This window comes from Chelonoidis abingdonii, chromosome 6 (assembly GCF_003597395.2).
Source record: "Chelonoidis abingdonii isolate Lonesome George chromosome 6, CheloAbing_2.0, whole genome shotgun sequence".
NCBI classification, from domain to species: Eukaryota; Metazoa; Chordata; order Testudines; family Testudinidae; genus Chelonoidis; species Chelonoidis abingdonii.
The window spans coordinates 44,251,240-44,269,532 of NC_133774.1; the positions used below are offsets into that span (position 1 = coordinate 44,251,240).

At 37.8% G+C, this 18,293-nt stretch overlaps 1 protein-coding gene across 5 annotated transcripts in view; it reads left to right on the top strand.

The window, feature by feature from the left end:
- The window catches only part of MAST4 (microtubule associated serine/threonine kinase family member 4), a 474,263-nt gene that overhangs the window by 308,433 nt on the left and 147,537 nt on the right, over nucleotides 1-18,293 (top strand). Inside the window, exon 1 of one of the 5 annotated variants that reach the window (XM_032805206.2) lies at nucleotides 11,336-11,709. The exons of the other annotated variants lie outside the window; for them this stretch is intronic. Within the exon in view, the coding sequence (XP_032661097.1) occupies nucleotides 11,618-11,709 (92 nt within the window). The 5' untranslated portion in view covers nucleotides 11,336-11,617. Of the gene's footprint in view, nucleotides 1-11,335; nucleotides 11,710-18,293 lie in introns of those variants that run through there. 5 annotated transcript variants of the gene reach the window in all.

Consider the following 18,293-nt stretch of genomic DNA (forward strand, 5'->3'; position numbering starts at 1 on the left):
GTTAAGGAAATCTTTTGTATCTTGTGACCCATGATCTGATGACTGGACAGGGATTCAAAGTAACAGCTGTGGCAGGGGGAGGCTTGCCTTGTAAAGGAATATCAGAGACTGTATGGAATTTTTACGGTGTGAAAAATTCTATTTTATTAATCTCTAGGAATGATCCAAAATCAGATCAACAGTAAACCATTTTCTGCACTAACAGCAGGGTGCGGGTGTTAACGGGATGGTAGTGAGTGCCTTTCAGCATAGCTTTATGGCCATTTACATTGTGACTGGTATATGGCAACAAACCTTTTAACTTCAATTCAAATACTTTTTTATGAAAAAGTACTGCATACTTCTGCAGTAAAGTGTGTGTTTGTGTATTTTCCCTCTGCTTGTCTGCCATTTTGAAAATCATGATCAGGAGAAAGGGAGGGTAGGGAACAGTAGTTGGGTGAGGGTTGAAAGAGCATTGATGGCACTGTCTGCATCCATCCAGTATCCTGGGATAAATCTAGGGAGCAGAGTGCATCAGTCACTAACAGGTTCTTTTACTCTGCAGCTATATAAGATATTTTACTGATTTGATTGAGCACACAAATACAAACATGAAGGCTTTACTTAAACTCCAGTTAAATCCAAGCATAAGCATAATTATGCAAAAACAGAAGCATATAACAAAATATCCTCTGGATCATGCATACCTACAGTCTTAGGCTGATACAAGATAAATCAACCCTGTGCATACTTACAATCTTATGGAGACTGGTAACAACAAAGACAGAAGAAAAGTTCAGTGGCGATCACCCCAAGAGGGCTTGTTCATACTCAGGCTTCCACTATTTGGTCATCCTTCATCCCTGATGTTTCAACTAGGGATTGTTGTTGTTGTTTATTCCTTTAAAATTCTTCAGTACGGAAATGGTAGTCTTTTCTGAGTGACTAGATATTTAGAACCTGGATTATTTTCCTTTGCAGATAATTGTCTTTTTAGCAATTCCAAACCAGAAAGGTCATGAAGCTCTTTTACGAGAAGAAATGAAGATGTTAAAATAGCCTGATAATTTTTCACTGCACGCATATAGATTCGTTAAAATCTATGGTCTATTAAGGGTGGACATGAATTGAGCTGTTCAGAAGAGATCATTTGAAAGGTTAATAGTTCCTTTCAGACCAAGATAGGCAGAAAACGTGCGGATTCTGTCCCCTGTTGTATTGAAGCCATCTCAAGAATGTCCGTGTGTGTAAACTGACTAGAGATAAATGACTCAGTCTCTTTTGTTTCAGGATGTGTGTAAATCAGTGGAAGAGCAATTTTTTTGAATGATCACGCACTAAGGATGGGTGAACTATATAGTCAGTTTTCCTGGTATCACTAAAATCAAGACTTTGGGGTCATCAGAATTTAGCTGAGTAATTTTGGCTTATGATTGGATGATAGAATATTAGTTTGCACATCTTAGCTACTACTGATAGAAGCATCTTGAGTCTAGCAATGGCAGGGCTTGGAACAGACAGTATCGATCCTGCACTCTTAGCTTTGCCTGTTTTGGTTAGTGGATGGTGTTTGAGACGCTGACTACAGACCAGGCACACTTGCCTATTGACTCCATGGAGAAGGGAAGAAGCATTATCACCCTTTGTGCATGCTCTTCCCTGGTTTCTGTGTGGAGGAAGAGAGAACTGCCCTTTCTCCCTGCCTGTGACAAGGCATAGGTATTCTTTTCTTGTCCTCAGTGGAGTGAAAAGATGATAATGTTCATCTCCTCAATTCAGCATGTCTCTCCCCCCCACCCCACACCTTTCCCCATAACCTCAGGAGAGAAGAATCATAGAAACCATAGTAGAAGCCAGCATGAGGAAAATCCTCCTGCTGTTGTCTAGCTCCATTTCTTTCTTCCTTTGGCACCACAGTAGTTTCTGAGCACCTCACACAAATATGTATGAAATTATTCCCACTGTACTGTGAAGTAGGGGAGCATTATTAGCCCTACTTTACAGATGGGCACAGGGAAATTAAATGACAAGATCACACATGGAATCTGTGGCAGATCCAGGAATAGAACCTGAGGTGCTTTTACCACAAGTTAATCTTCCTTTCCAAGGCCATCTCCTACATCGTATTTGTGTTCACGTACTCCAACCATGTTTTCCTTGTGTTCATTGTATCTGAAGGTTGTTCATTCTCACATTAATGTTTCTGGGCAAATAAACTCTTTCCTGTAAATTCTTCCCATCTCCCATGATGATTGGTTTCACTTATGCAACAGATCAACATGTTATGTTTGGTACATGCTGCTTGGGGGCAATGGTACGTCTTAGCGTCAGTTGAGAGATGGGCTAAATAACCGGTCCTTTTTTAAAAAATTAGATGTGAGGCTGTGCTGTGCTCTGTTATCCCTGTAATTGTTTCTTTCAAATATTCATCCTCTGTAAATCAGGAAGATTCAATAACTCAACTTTCTTCCTTTTGACCCTAAATATATTGGGAGTTATTTGAAAATTCGGACTGCAGGACATGGGTTTATTAAAACAGGAATTTTTTTAGGCTTTTGAATAGGAGACAGATGTACAGATTTAAGAATGTATTGACTGTAAAGCTGTGTGTTCAGTGCCCTAAATTCCAAGGGTAATGGAGACAGGCATTCCCCATAATATTATTTAAGCATTGTTTTCCTGTGTAATTTCCTGTGTCCCAAAGTTCCAATTTTCTAGCCCCCGCTGCATAGGATACTCCATCACACGCTATTCTGTTGACAGCAGAATCAACTGAATCAATCACTGAAGTCAGCTGGAACATGAACCCAACCTACTGCAGGGGAGAATAAAGGAAATGCTCTTTTCTAGTAACTTAGTATATAGCACCCAAGGTTCCAAAGTAGTTAATGTCCTTTTTATACTTGCTGCAGTAAAAAATCAGGATTTTATATTTTTAAAATCATGTGTTTTAAATAATCCAAACAGAAAAACAGCACATGCCAATGTGTGAGGGAGAATCAATCAATTCCCATGCTCCAACAGATGTCCATGGTAGATGTGCAGTCATCATTACAGCACAGGTTGGCAGTCATGTGGGATGGATACAGGGGATCTGTGAATTAGAAAATCTTCTCTGTTTGGGACTTTAACATATAACTGTACAGCTGATGCACTTTTCTTTGCAGATCTCTTTTAGACTGAGCAGCTGGTGCTAATTTCAAGATTTCTACGACTCAAGTTTGTCTGACTGATCTGAGTGCTTCATAGCATGTGCTGAGCTAGGGAGAATCATCAAACAGGTGTTTTTAAAATGAGACATTAAGAATTCATGTAGCAACATTCTCAAATGCTACAGAGGTGAATGATTCCTAACATGAATGATACCCAGTTGCTTTCGCCTATCCTCTTTCCAGCTTGGTTCCCAGTTTAATTGGCTTTGGAAGAGAGTTGGGTTCAGTCCGGTAAGTCTGTTAGAAGTGGACAGGGGGGTGCAGCTGTGGAGTGCTCAGCTGCAGCCGATGAATGTAACGGGGTAGTTTTGCTTAGGGGTCTGTGTTCATCTACTAGCCCTGCTCTAGGAATTTATTGTAGATTATTCCACAATGTGTATGCCTAGGAAATTGCCCCATTGTTGCTCATGGCATCTGAGAAATGAGACGATTTTAATATCTAAACTCTAATTTCCCTGAAGAAATAATAGACGAGTTTTCCATAGATAGCAAATAAATGTTTGTGTCACAGTATTCGTGTTCATTAATGAAGATGTTCCATATTACAGAAAAGTATATATGTAGTATGGAATGTAGCCGTGGGCTACTATAATTATTCATTTTTATTTTAAAGCCTACTACAACAATTTTGTTAGCAAGGTAACTTATTCGTGTGTGTTTGAGATTTGTTTGGTTTTTTACTCTACAACCAAATTGTTCACAAAATAAGGCTTGTCTGGAGACAGTTGTAGTTGTACAACACGTATAATAAAGACTAAGCATGAGTACTGTGCTCCTACACTTTCCTGATAAATTATAAAACTAACCTCGTTGCCTATTTTGAAGAACATGGTAGATAGTTTTAAGAGATGCAAGTTGAGATGTACTTGGGTACTGCATTGGTGAGTGGGAGGATGTGTAAATATTAAAAGCAGATTGGGACTATTTAATAAAATAGGTCTGTAACCTCTGAGTACCATCTTGAAGTGCATGAAAACATGGGCATTGTAAGAAATGTTGGTGGAATGGGAGTTCTCCCCATCTGCATCAACGTATCATTGGATTTATACAAACATATTATAGGTGCAAATTACTCATCTTCAGCCATGTTGCTACACTTAAGAAGCCATTTAGTCCTGAAAAAGTGCATTTCATAAATAAACAGAATTGTTTATATACCAGTTATAAAATAGATACAAATATTTCGTTTTCTTTCAATATGATGTTGAAGTTCGGCTTCAAGCACCAGGTTACTTTGGAAAGCTGATGAAATTTTTATCTGGCTCTCTATTTTCTTTCTCTTGCAAGAGTTTCTTGCAACAGAAATCAAGATTTTTGAATTACAGTAATGCTTTCCTCATTTGTAGAAATGATGGGACTTCAACAATGAAGATCAGACACTGTTCTTTCTTAATTTTGTAATTAGTCTGCCTATTTGCTTTATTGGCTCAGAAGCAGAAGCCAATCTCCAGATCAGAGCAAATGTATACCAGCCTAGTTATTTACATGGCTGGCTGTACTATGTATATACAGTTAGGAGAAATTAAAAATGGTCTTGCCTGATTTATAAGCACATTTCTGCTCAATGCATATTTAGGTTTTAATTAATGTTTGAGATCCTTTTCATAATTTATAATCTCTATGAATGAAGAGAGTTCCAGTGACCCCTTTACAAAGTAATTATCGCTTTCCTTAAATATGTTTACATCTATTAAACTATAGTACAACAAAAAAGTGGGAGGTTAATTTGAATTTTGAGTGATATATTACACCTGTTAGAGTAGTAATTACACACATTTATAAATAGTAGTGGATAGTCTTAGAAATTTGGCAGATATATGTGCTACACAAACACCACTTCCATTTTGATATTTTTAAAAAGTTTATTTGTATACCATGTTTCACACACTGAATAAAGTGTTTAATGAATTCACAGACAGGTAATAAGTGAGTGTTACATTAACAGTATCAACCACTAGAGGGAGCAAGAGGTCAAACATTATAATAGGGCAAAATGAAATAATGTCCTTGATTCATGGATTTTAAAACCAGAAAATTTTCATAAAAACGATTATTTCATTGATTCATAGATTTTTAAAACTATTATGGTCATGTAGTCTGACCTCCTACATAATACAGGCCAAAGTACATTACCCAGTAACTTTGGTCTGAACTATAGCATATCTTTTAGAAAGAGATCCAACTTTGATTGAAAGACTTCAAGTGACGAAGAATCAACTATGTCCCTTGGCAAGTTGTTCTAATGGTAATTAGCATCACTATTTAAAAAATTGAATCTTCTTTCTAGTCTTAATTATTTAGCTTTGTTTTTTTGCCATTGGATCTTGTTTTGCCCTTTTCTGTTAAAGACCCATCTGTTATCAGAAATCAATTTCCCATGTCCTTGTACACTGTGATGAAGTCATCTTTTACCCTTCTCTTTAATAAACTAAAAAGACCAAGTTGCTTAAGTTTTTTACTATAAGACATGTTTTCCAGACATTGAATCAATCTTGTAGGTCTTTTCTGAAACCATACCAATTTTTCAATAATCTTTTTGAAGCGTGGACACTGAACTGGATGCAATATTCCAGTAATGGTCTCATTAATGCTTTGTGAAGCCACCTCCTACTCCTACGTGATGTTCCCATGCTTGTACTCAAGGATCACATTTTTCTCTCTTAGTTACAGCGTTGAACTGGGAGCTTATATTCAGCTGGTTATCTGCTGTGACGCCAAAGTCCTTTTCAGTGTCACTGCCTTGCAGGATCCTCTCTCCCATCATGTAACTGTGACTTAGTGCTCTTTGTTCCTAGATGTATGACCTTGCATTTGGCTGTATTAAAGCACATGTTCAAATGAGTCAACCTTACCCAGTGATCCAGATTGATCTGTATAACTGACTTATCCCCATCGTTACTTACCACTGCACTAATTTTTGTGTCCTTTGCAAATTTACTAACAATGGTTTTATATTTTCTTTCATATCATTGCAAATAGAGCTAGGAACAGATCCCTGTGGTTCCCACTAGAAACACATCATTTACAATTGCTTTGTGAGATTTGCCTATTGAACTATTTTTAATTCAGTTACTCCCAGCACTGGTGCACTGTCTATACTGGCACTTTACAGCACTGAAACTTGCAGCACTCGGAGACAGTTTTTTTTCACACCCCTGAGTGAGAAAGTTGCAGCACTGTTAAGTGCCAGACAAGCCCTAAGTCAAATGCTTTACAGAAATCTAAGTATATTATATCAGCAGTTACCTTTATCAACCAAACTTGTAATTTCATGGAAAGAGACATCAGGTTTGTCTGACAAGACTAGTTTTCCATAAAACCACATTCATTGACATTAATTATGCTAGCCTCCAAGAACTCTTTACTGGTCATGTGCCTTATAGATCTTCCCTTGAATTTGTCCGGGTTCACTGTTAAGTTAATCAGCCTGGCTCATTCTGTTTACCCTTTTTTAAATATTGCCATGATATTAGGTTTTCTCCAGCCCCTGGAACTTTCCAGGTGTTCAAGATTTGTTGAAAATCAATATTAATAGTTGAGAGCTGCTCAGCCAGTTGTTTTGGCTGAGCAGCATGCTATCACATCCTGCCAATTTAAAAATATTTAAATTCTGTAGTTGCCATTTTACTTTCCCCCTATTTACTGATGGATTAAGAAGTATTTCTTTGTTATTTAAGACATAAATACATCATCCTTCTTCTTTCCAAGTATGAAACAGAAATATTTATTGAATCCTTGTACTTCTTCTGCATGATGATGGAGAATTTTACCATCCTTATCTAATATTAGGCCTATCTCTCTCTTAGGATTTAATTTGTTCCTGATGCATTTAAATAATTCCTTCCTATTTTCTTTAATTCTACTAGCCATAAACTTATTACAATGCATTTTTAATGTGTGCTTGTCTGGATTTAACTATCTAGTTTTCAATATCTAAATCAGCACTGGGAAACTAGTCTGAGCTTTTGCACTTTTCATTGTTAGGGAATATTTCTCAGCTAAAGCTTTTCTTTGTATGTTTATTTTTGGTCACTTAATTTTCTTCAAAGGAATGGTGGGTTACTTGCGTGGGAATCTTTACTGGCTTGAGGGTGACATTTTTAGCTTCCCAGTGTACGTATATGGAGGAAAATAGAATAATCTTTTTTCTGATTACTTTTTGTACTATCTTATTTAATATTTTGTGCTTAAATGGAATGTCATCTTTTTGTAATCCATTATCTCAGTAAAACATTTAATAAATTACTAGGTAATTTTAGTTTCTGGTTGTTTTCAGTGTGGCTTTACAGGGGAAGAGCTAAGCTAGGTTGAGTGAGCTTAACTGTGTATTTTCTTGTTTTCAAATTTTTGGGGTGTTTTTGTGACATGGAAACTTGGCCTGAAATTTTCAGTTGTATTTTTGAGAAAATGTTAATGTTCTCTAAAGGGATTTTTTCCCAAGTTTTTTCAAACTTAATTCCAAGTTGACAAAATCTATTATGAGGGAATATATATAATAATATATTGATAAATATTCATTTATTACCATCTCAGGTGCCTGCTCCAGATAACTGTGCCAGAAACTGTATAGTTGGTGCCCCCATGCTCAGGTACAGCAACAAATGGAGTGAATGTTGTCTGTGGATGCTCTGCACTAATTTTTTTTAAAGCTGCTTAAAGTGGGCTTACCGAAATGTAGCAGGAATAAATGGCATGTCAGGATCAACTGCACTATTGGACTTCTGTGGTATAGGTGGACTTCAAGAGTGGCTTGTCCAGGTCACAGTTGAGAGGTATATCAACAGGTCATTATTTATACTTGTACTTCATCACCCTTAAACTCACTGTATTTTTTCTTAGGAAAGAGGACTTGAGCTCTCCATTATGGTACCTTACACAAGCATTAAAATTCATATAACTGTCTTTTGGCTCCATTGCACTTTTCTCTACTCTACTCCTTCATCTATATGTATATGCGCAAGCCCTCGTCCTTGTAATATCTGACTGTTTGCCATGTATTTAAAAATAGAAATAAGTCATTTGGATTCCTTACATATAGGAGAAGCAGCTTGATTAGTTGTTGATAGGGTTTTGTTTAAATGTCTGGCTGTGGTGTGGTAGATGTGTTGGTTTTCCTCAGGAAGTTCTGAATTTGAATCCAAAATTCACTTAATTCTGAAAATGGTTATTTTGTAGTTATCTGTTGTGACTAGTAGTTTCATAATCTAGATTAAGTTTGTGTGGAATGTAGCTCTCTCTGAAGATCTGTTCATGGTGCCTGTGTTTAATGGCCATCATTAAATGAGGTTAGTTTGATGGGTCTCAGATCCAGCTCTGAGGCCAAAAATCACTACCATGGTTGACACAATTGGCAGACTCAGTACAGAGAACATTTGGGTCATGGAGACTGAACTTTCTCAATTACTTATAGTTAGTCTTCTCTCCCTAGTAAGAGACTTGCTTATATGGCAGTGTATGTCAGACACTTGTCCTCATGATAAACAGTGGACTTCGTTTGCCAGGATTGTTGAGCCAATGCCTTTCACCAATGCTAAATCCATGCAGTTCTCTTTTTAAGCTCAATTTTATGGTTATGGACTCATTATTTTTAAATATGCATGTTAATGTATTAAATACCAAGTAAAAGGTCATGCATAGAGCTGCACACAACATGGCATCATAGGTGGAGTGAATCTCCTTGGGACATGAAAAGGGAGCCAGGTTGAGAGATTTCCATGTGTAGTGGTAGGATTTTGGGGTTGAAAGAGGTGCTGCAGGCATTCCTCCCTAGTACCAGCTGTTTAAACTACAGAGTGGAGCTTAGCAGGCAGGCACTAGCAAGGGAAAAAATGGGCTGCAGAACTCTCACTATTGGCTGCAGTAGCCTCCTCATGTGCTATCACTGGAATGGCATTCAGGTGTATGTCTGAGTACTACATAATGGGTACACTCCTAGTGAATATTGGTGGGAGGATGCTAGTGGGAACTAGTCCTGGCACTAGCTGCAGCAGTGATAGCAGGTGCACCATAGCTGCCTGAGTAATCAGCAGCCAAATCAGTCCCAGCCTCAAAGTGAGCTGGAAATTACAACAATGAAAGAGTTTTTTCTTAAAGCTACAGCTTCTGGATTCGTGTGATTACATGAGAATCTCAGTTTCCTTTAAATACTAATAAAAAAGTAAATTTCTAGTCCTAAGAGTTGCAGAGAAAAGCCTGAACATGTGATCCACATGTGACTGAAAATAACCCCAGTTGTATATATTTTTTATAACTCATTGTTTTTAAGCTAATGTAATTATTTCTTTTGTGTTAGCCTGGCTTATCATTTTTCAACACTTAGGATTGACAGTACTGAGCAGATCTAAACAGCACTGTTGTATAAATACTAGTGGATGCTGGCAGATGGTATACACTTGTATGGTTGCCAGTACAGCAGTAGGAAATGTAAAGAAAAATGCTAGTGTATAGACAAGGCTCTGGAGGGTGAGAGAGAGACTGGGGGTGGTGTCAGGATCAAAGAATTTGGGAATGGGAAGTAGAGAAGAGAAGAGGAAAACCAGAACATACATCCCAGATCTAGGCTGAAAAGAAAAGTAAAGGTCAAGAAGCAGATAGTGAAGAAAAACTAGGAAAGTGGAAAATCCCAAATGGAGGGCAGAGTATAGGGCCAGGAGAGGTAGAAGTAAAGCAGGATGCAGTGGCCTGCAGGGTAGAAGTTGAACAATACATCAAAGGGACTGCGAACCATGTCAACACTGAGAGGGAACTGGTCATTAAATACTTTTTTTTTTCTTCTTCCCTTCAGTCCCACTGCACTGCAATATGTCTGTTTTTCATGTCAAAAGAGGAGATGGTAGATAGGAAAGGCTGCTGGCTCCAATCCCACACTATCAGTATGTTGCACATCCACCCCATGACAGATGCCACAGCTTTTCATATTAAAAATCTGGTGTATGTAGTTGCAGGCAGCCATGCTGAAAATAATTAATTAGGTACCTGTAATATCATGTTTGTTGGGATAGACTTGAACGTATAAGCACCACTTAGGCCACGTCTAGACTACGCGCCGTATCGGCGCGTTAAAATCGATTGCTCGGGGATCGATATATCGCGTCTAATCTAGACGGGATATATCGATCCCTGACGGCGCTTATATCGATTCCGGAACTCCACCAACCCCAACGGAGTTCCGGAATCGACATGGCGAGCCGCGGACATCGATCCCGCGCGGTGAGGACGGGTGAGTAAATCCATTTTAGATATTTGACTTCAGCTACGTTATTCACGTAGCTGAAATTGCGTATCTAAAATCGATTTTACCCCGTAGTGTAGACCAGCCCTTACTGAAGTTATTGATTACTACCACGTCTAGATTAGATGTGATATATCGATCCCCGAGCAATCGATTTTAACGCGCCGATATGGCGCGTAGTCTAGACGTGGCCTGATTTAAGGTAGAATGTATGTGGCTTGTGTTTTTGTAGAACAGTGTGTATGTTAGCTATGCCAAATTATGGGTCTTGACTGTCAGCAGGGTGTAGTAGCTCACTACTTAAGGTACTCGTGAGTTGCACACTTCTGTACCTCCTACTGAAACATACTCGTCTTTGTAAGTACAATATATACTTGAAGCTGTTGTTTCTACTCTAAACTTCAGAATGACCCACAAAGGAAGTGTGTGAGAATGCGTGCGCACATTGCTGCATGTTGTATTATATCACTGCTGCCTAAAGTGGTGTATGAAATGTTTAACTGTGATGAAAAGATTAAAGAATGCACAATCTTTTCGTTTTCTGTAGTACAGGAGCTCTCAACTTCATTCTCAGCCCCTTGGTAAACAGCAAGAGGAGATCAAAGGTGACAGGTTTAAGCTTGGAAAAGACTGTCAAAGATTAGCTTATTTCTAAAACTGTTTGTGGGGGTGAGAGGAAGTGAATGGAACTTTTCTTTTTCAAAATATTTGTTTTGTAAAAGGAAAATAGAAAGTAAACATATTATTGGTAAGATTGTTTGTTTGTAAACCAGACAATTTATTTTTTAAAATAATATAAATAAAGGGATGTGTTGAAAGTTATAAAATGTGCTACTCCCCCTCTGGGTAGATCTGAATGGTATCTGCCAAACAGATGACAAAGTACCTTGGGCTGAATCACACACACAGAGACAGCGTTTTCAGCAGAACATGGGGCTAAACTATTGTAATTATTGTTTATAGCCAGGCAGTGCCCATGTTAGAAAGGAAAAGTTTACAGACTCTTTGGGGAAGCAGTTGTATACTAATTAGATAACCCAACAGAGCACTGCTTCTCAGCTACACTAAGAAGTTTCTCTTGAGATCAGAGTTAATGTTAACACATTTTTGCAGTGAGTGATCAGATAATTGGGTTCTTTTTTTCTTTTTTGGTATCATGTCTTTGAACTTTTAGTGAACTGAAAAGAAGGGAATGGATATGTCTGATCCAAATATTTGGACTGTCCTCTCAAACTATACCTTGCCTCATTTGAGGAGTGGAAACAGGCTGCGTCGCACACAAAGGTAAAAATCCTTTCCAAGTTCTGCTGTGGTTATGTGTAATCTTGTTCTGAAGGTTTTGTCTCGACTCGTCTCTCCACGCTGTAAAGGACTTAAATACTGTGTTTACCAAACATAGTTGTTGAATTTAGAGTATATATAAATCTTTCTAATTTAAAATACTCTCCAGTACTTCCTGGTTTCATTGTTGTCCACTTTACAAAACTTAGGTTATTTGGTACTTGCAGCTGCTTGGATTTACGTATCTTAGAGTACAGTTCTGTACCTTTTGAGTCCGTGTTGTTTTTTTGTTCTTTTGTTGAATACTATTTATTACTTTCCCTCCCCAATATACTCCTCAGTTTTTCTTTTTATACTGTTTCAGCTGTCTATCAAATATTTAACCTTTATCTGGAGTACATGTAATCTATACAGATAGCCTATTTCATACTGCACTCTTTAAGAGACAGGTTTGTGTAACTGCCATTTTTTTTTATTTTTTTATTTTTTTTACTGGTTAGCTCCCATTTAGTAATACAGTAATGGCCTTTTCATTTTGTAGTCAAGAGTAAAAGTTGACTACAAAAAAGCAAATTTTAAGTAAAGTTAAAGATTGTGCCACATATCAACAAAAACCAGCAATCTGAATGCTGAGACTTTGGGATGTGTTTTAGGGATATCTACTGCTATAAAGTCTGGTGTGTCTCTGTCACACTGAGTAAGAATTGTTTATAGAGGTTTATGACTACCTCTGTTCAACTCCCAGTCTTGTCACTTTGAGTCACATCATTGCTGTTGGTCTAAATGTGGTTAGTGAAATATTTTAAAATATTTTCTTTACATATTTTCGTGTGTGTTTGTTTAAATCTTCTTTAGATATTGCTCCCTCTCTGTCTTGCTATCTGTAAGAGTAACACAAAGAAAGCAGGAAACAGGCTTAGCAGATCTGTTCATAAGCTTTAAGTATTCATACACTGACATATTTTACAAAAGAAAACGGTCTCTATTGTATCACAAACTTGAGATTGAAAAGAACTTAAATCATCTGGCCTATTTCCTTGTCAATGCACAATTGTTTCTCTCTCTCTCTCCTTATATTTATATTTGTGTCTGGCCCAGTACATGCTAGATTACTTATAAAATGTTTTCTTATTCCTCTTCTAAAAATGTATTTAACTAATACCTGTGCATTCAGTTGATCATATTTATCAAGTTTTCACTTTCCTGATACAAATAGGCCTCTCTTACCCTCCCCTCCAAAAAAAAAAAAAGCCTCGGATTGTTCAACTCTTCCTCACTCTACTAACTCTTGCACTTTCATGCAGACCTAAAAATACTTTTTTTATGAAGTGTTCTGCTGTGAAGCAGGTCAAGGAGGAACCTGTTAGACTTTCTACCAAATGAGAGCACAGTTATAATACATCTGTGAGCCAGCCCTTAATTCTAAATTCTTGCTGTACTCTTTGTTTTATCACTACATTTACATGATTCTAGATCTGTATATACATTCTGAAAGAACTTCTAAAACAGTACTTTAAGAATATCCCCACACTTTAAATGCTAACTGAATAATAAAATAATCTGTGTATTGCATGGTGCACAGTCTGTCTCTGAGTATTTACATAGTGTCTTACTGTAGAACCAGGTAAAACTTTCAGTTAAAAACCCAAAGCAAGATATATAAGGTCTCTTCCCTCCTCCATTCCAACTAATTCTATCATTCTGTGGCACCTCCGAGAACTCATCAGTAGGCCTTCTGTTTCCATACAGTGTTTTAAGTTGTCCAGCAAGGCAGACCTGCTCCCCTTCCCTGAACAAGGATACCCAGTATGTTCCTGGCATAGGTGATATAGTCCAGCGTGAAGCAAGGACCAGAAAGGTGACAATAGCTGGGATGGAGAAACATCTCCCAGTTCTGTTGCAGAAAGGGGATTTGATACACAGAAGTTAATGGTTGGATCTGGGGGCAGAGGCCCTGTTGTACCTGGCCTCTAATTCACAGGCTAATGACAAAAGGAGCAGGCTATTCAGATACTATCTGAGGAGAGGGGAGGGCAATGAGGTGAAGGCCACTGGGCTACCCCTCTCCTAAAAGACCGCTCTAGGGAAAACTGGGTCTTGGTTGAAAAACCGGATGATGAAATTTTCCAGTTTTACAGTGAATGATGGAAGTTTTGGAGAAACCTAAGAATACAACCAACCTTGAAGGGCTTGTGAAATGAACCTGCTGTCAATGGTTAATTGCAAGTATGGGAACCAATAACAGTGAGCTTGGCACAGTTCTACCCGTAGCAATTGAAACTGAACTGATTTATTTAGATGTTAGTTGCCAATGAAACACCATCTAATTGAAGTACTGACAAACATTGATTCTTCATGGAAACTTATTAAGGGAAATTCAAGGTTGTCTCAAATTGGCATTCACACACGTTTGGATTTGGGGCCTCTCTCAGAAATGAGGGTACCAGTCTTGGTGTTTGGTTGGAGCTACCTTGATGATCTCGTCTCTTCTGTCACCTCCGCTCCATGCTATCTGTGCAGTTTGGGTGTGTGTGGGAAGAGTGGAAGGGTTCATTCTCTTTGTCATCCTTCTGTCTGGTTGGAGATAAGAGGGCCCAGAATCCATTCCTCTTCTCCTGATTCTCAGAGTTCATGGAGATTCTTTTCTAACACATTCTAAGAATTTTTTTCCCTATGAAGTAACTTAGCCTAGGAATTTCTTTCCCTTCCCTGAGCCTCAGAGAAACAGAGGCAGGGATAGCCCATCTCCCTCTTCAGGGAGGGTCGGGGGTTGCAATATTCAGCATAGCTGCTCAAAGTGCCGACATGAACAGAGTAAAAATTTCTTAACCAAAAGATGATCTGTCTTTCTGCTGACTTGAGTGACTAAAATAAGTTTTTACTGTTGTTTACTCCTTTTATCCCTGCAAAATCATGACATCTAAGGGAGCATGGGCTGGATTTTATTATGACTCGTGCATCATCAACAGACTTGTTAACTGAATTCCAATTGTAGTAGCTTTATTGCTGGTAATGAAGCATGAGCAAGAAATACCCCAGTATGCCTTCCATGTCTCATGGTGGGTTTTCAGGGCTGGCAGTTACAAAACCCTCTACTTTAAACTGAACAGCTATGATATACATGCCATTGAGCGTCACTAAACATGGATCACAAAACATCACTTTTACAACATTAGACCCAAACTTCATATGTCACCATTTTAATATTTGTATTTAGAACCATAGATATGCTTGGCCCTTTACAGAATGAACAAAGAGGGGTGGTACATGCCTAAAATGGCTTCCAGTCTTCATAGAGCTATTAGGGTAGGGGGCACTGATTGCTGCACTTAATTTTCTTTTATTTAAACACAAATATTGCTGATATTCAGTGCATTTAGGATGTCTGTTTAGACAGAAGTAGTGATGAGTGAATTAAAGTGCACATTTCTCTCTCGGTTGCACATTAGTTTATAAAATTTTTAAAGCCTGCAGTTTTTTTCCCCATCCTTCTCATTGGAGTCACAGTGGAACAGTTGATTGCAAACTATCTTCTGTTGTGTCAGGACCCTTTTATTTTAAAACACAAGGTTATAAATAATCACCTAATAATCTATTGCCCAGTTTTGGATGAACACTGATTAATATTACATATTGGTTTTATTTTTTCTGTAAGAACAGAGCAGTGTGATATTGAAGAGACTTTACTAATATGGGATATAATATGCCATCAGGTGATCAGTTGTGTAATCTAACAACTCTGATTTCAGGAGATGCTAGTTCTTTTTCTAATTAATATTTTTTTTTATTTCCAGTAATAAGTTTCAGAAAAGTGTAAGTAGCGGTCACCCAGGTCTGAGATTTTACTGGGATTGGAAATAATGTGTTTCCTGGTGGATACTGAACAAACCTTTTGAACTCTTGAGTTGTCAGATAGAGTGGGCTCAACTGTATGGTTTAGGCTGGACATTAGGAAAAACTTCCTAACTGTCAGAGCAGTTAAGCGCTGAAATAAATTGCCTAGGGAGGTTGTGGAATCTCCATTAGTGGGGATTTTTAAGAGCAAGTTGGACAAACACCTGTCAGGGATGGTCTAGATAATACTTAGTCCTGCCTTGAGTGCAGGGGACTAGACTAGATGACCTCTTGAAGTCTCTTCCAGTCCTATGGTTCTATGATGTTTAATTATCATATACTATATTCATAGAATAGACTAAAAAGCCGAGGAGGTCAGGAGTTTAGATAGATCCCTCTTCCTGTTAGTAAGAACCCCTTTGATAGGACTTCCTTTAAAAATTTTACTTCATTGTTTAGAATTGTATTTTAGACGATTGCTTATACTTTTCCTTTGCTGATTTGTGTGAAAGATACCTTTTGGGGCCAAAAGAGTAGATTCTTAAGGAAAAGAAAATATCCTGAAATAAGCAATTAAAATCGAGAGTAAATTCCTTTCCAAATTTATTTTTAAAATTGATGATGATCAGAGTTTGAACTACTTGATTTGACAGAGGCTATCTAAATTCAAATAGTAGACTGTAAATACTAAAATTTTCATATAGATCTTGTTGCATTATTTTTCTTTACCTCTCTACGTAGTATCATGTCCAAGTGAAATTAATTAACTAATCACTCTAAAAGCTAATCCTTTAGTGGAACAAGAATCTTAAAAATGGTCCTGTGGGTGGCATAAGAAAAGTGGGCATAATTAAAGGGATGAGATTAACAACATCACAAACAGCCAAAAATACCCCGTAATTGCTATATGTAGTGGTTGGATCTGCCATTGCCCTAATTTTAGTTATTTTAGTCATATTACATAGTACTGTGTCAATTAAAAAATAGCTAAATAATTACTGTTTACTGTGGGTGTATTCATAGTAATTAGGAGAGTTTTCCCTTTAGTCTTAAGCTTTTTAGATATTCACATTAAACCTTACACATACAGAGAGAGACCCTCTATATGCTTATTACATTAATAGCTTCTGGTCAGGCATAGAGAGAAGATAATTATGCTACAGCTAAGGGAGTGAGAAATAGGCCTGTGCATGCTATTTAAGTTTACACAAGCACACTGACAAGGAATATGTTTTCTTAAATGGTGATCTGTTAAACTAATGGTCCCATTGCTGTGTATACTTAAGAAGAGTGTGCTAACATAGGGGAATTTCTTTCTTATACAGTGTTCACAATCAGAGAGAGGGGATGTTTTCTTTATTCTGGGTGATTTATTTTGGTGAGCCGCCCCCACCCCCCAAGCAATTAGTTTATTTTCAGGTTCCCAGACAGTCTAAATGTTGGCAACACCCAGTTCATCCATGATGAACTATCGTTTCTTTCCTTCCGCCAGTGTGCTAGGATTCATGTGGCCAAATCTGAGGTTTTTACTTGGTACTTACTCCCATTGTCTGAGAGAGAACTGAGTCAAGATCTCAGATTTGACCCATAGATCTTTCTGTGAATCAGCTGGGAGGGAAAAAGCAAGAGCAGGATAGGTGGAAGTTTGGTAACACTCTTCTATTGCAACTTCCAGGAAATCAAATTTTTATGAACAGTTATGGTAGGTAGATGAGTCTTTCATTTTATGGGCCCTCAGACTGATTCATGGACTTGCCCAAGGTAAGTCTTTGGCAGCGATGGGAATGTGAATCCAGATCTCCTGATTCTCAGACATGCTTTTTAGTCACAACTTCCTTCTCTTCAAACAAGCTATATGAATCTTTTAAGTATTGTCAGTATAGAACCACTTTGATTTACTTAATAAATAGTTTTTACTTAGAAATAGTTTTGCTAGTTATTAGACTTTAGAAAGGTTCTATTTATTTGTCAATAGATTATCAGAATAACAGAAAATATTGCACACCGATTTAGATTAAACAGCTTTGACCGAGTATATTAAACAAAAAGATGTCATGCTGCTTTTATGAGGTGAAACTATTTAATAGGTTGAATACAACTTCTTTCTCTCCTTTCTCCTTTCTTATTTGTATTCATTTCTTAAGAAAGCAATTCCTTACCATAGCACATAGGGGCCCAAGTCATGGTGCTAGGTGCTGTACAAACACAGAATAAATGACAGTCCCTACCCAAAGAGATTAAAATCGAGGTACAAGACAAGAGACAACACATGAGGAGTGCCAGGAGTCAACATGATAGGCAGTGGTCTTGACACACCATCAGCCTTTGTCAAGATTTTTGTAGACATCATGGCAAAGGCAAGTTTTAAAGAGGGATTTGAAGGAGAATAATGAGGACACTTTGCAGATGTTAATAGAGAGGTTTCCCCCAATGTGAGAGATGGCATGGGAGAAAGCATAAAGATGCTTGATTGAAAATGTTCAAAGTGGGTAATGGAGGCTGCCATTGTGGCTGATTGGAGGTGGATATTGATATGTTGGTAGTGAATGAGAGCGGATCGGTAGGATGGGGGATAGGTTGCAAAGGGCCTTGAAAGTGAAGACCAGTAGCTTATGTTTAATACAATGGAGAAGGGGGAGCCAGTGGAGGGATGCAAAGAGGGTGTCAAAAGGTCAAAGTAATGGACTAGGCTTAGTCATGGCTTGGTATTTTTCTCTGTTCAGTAAAAGCAATGAATTTGGCTACTCAATCAC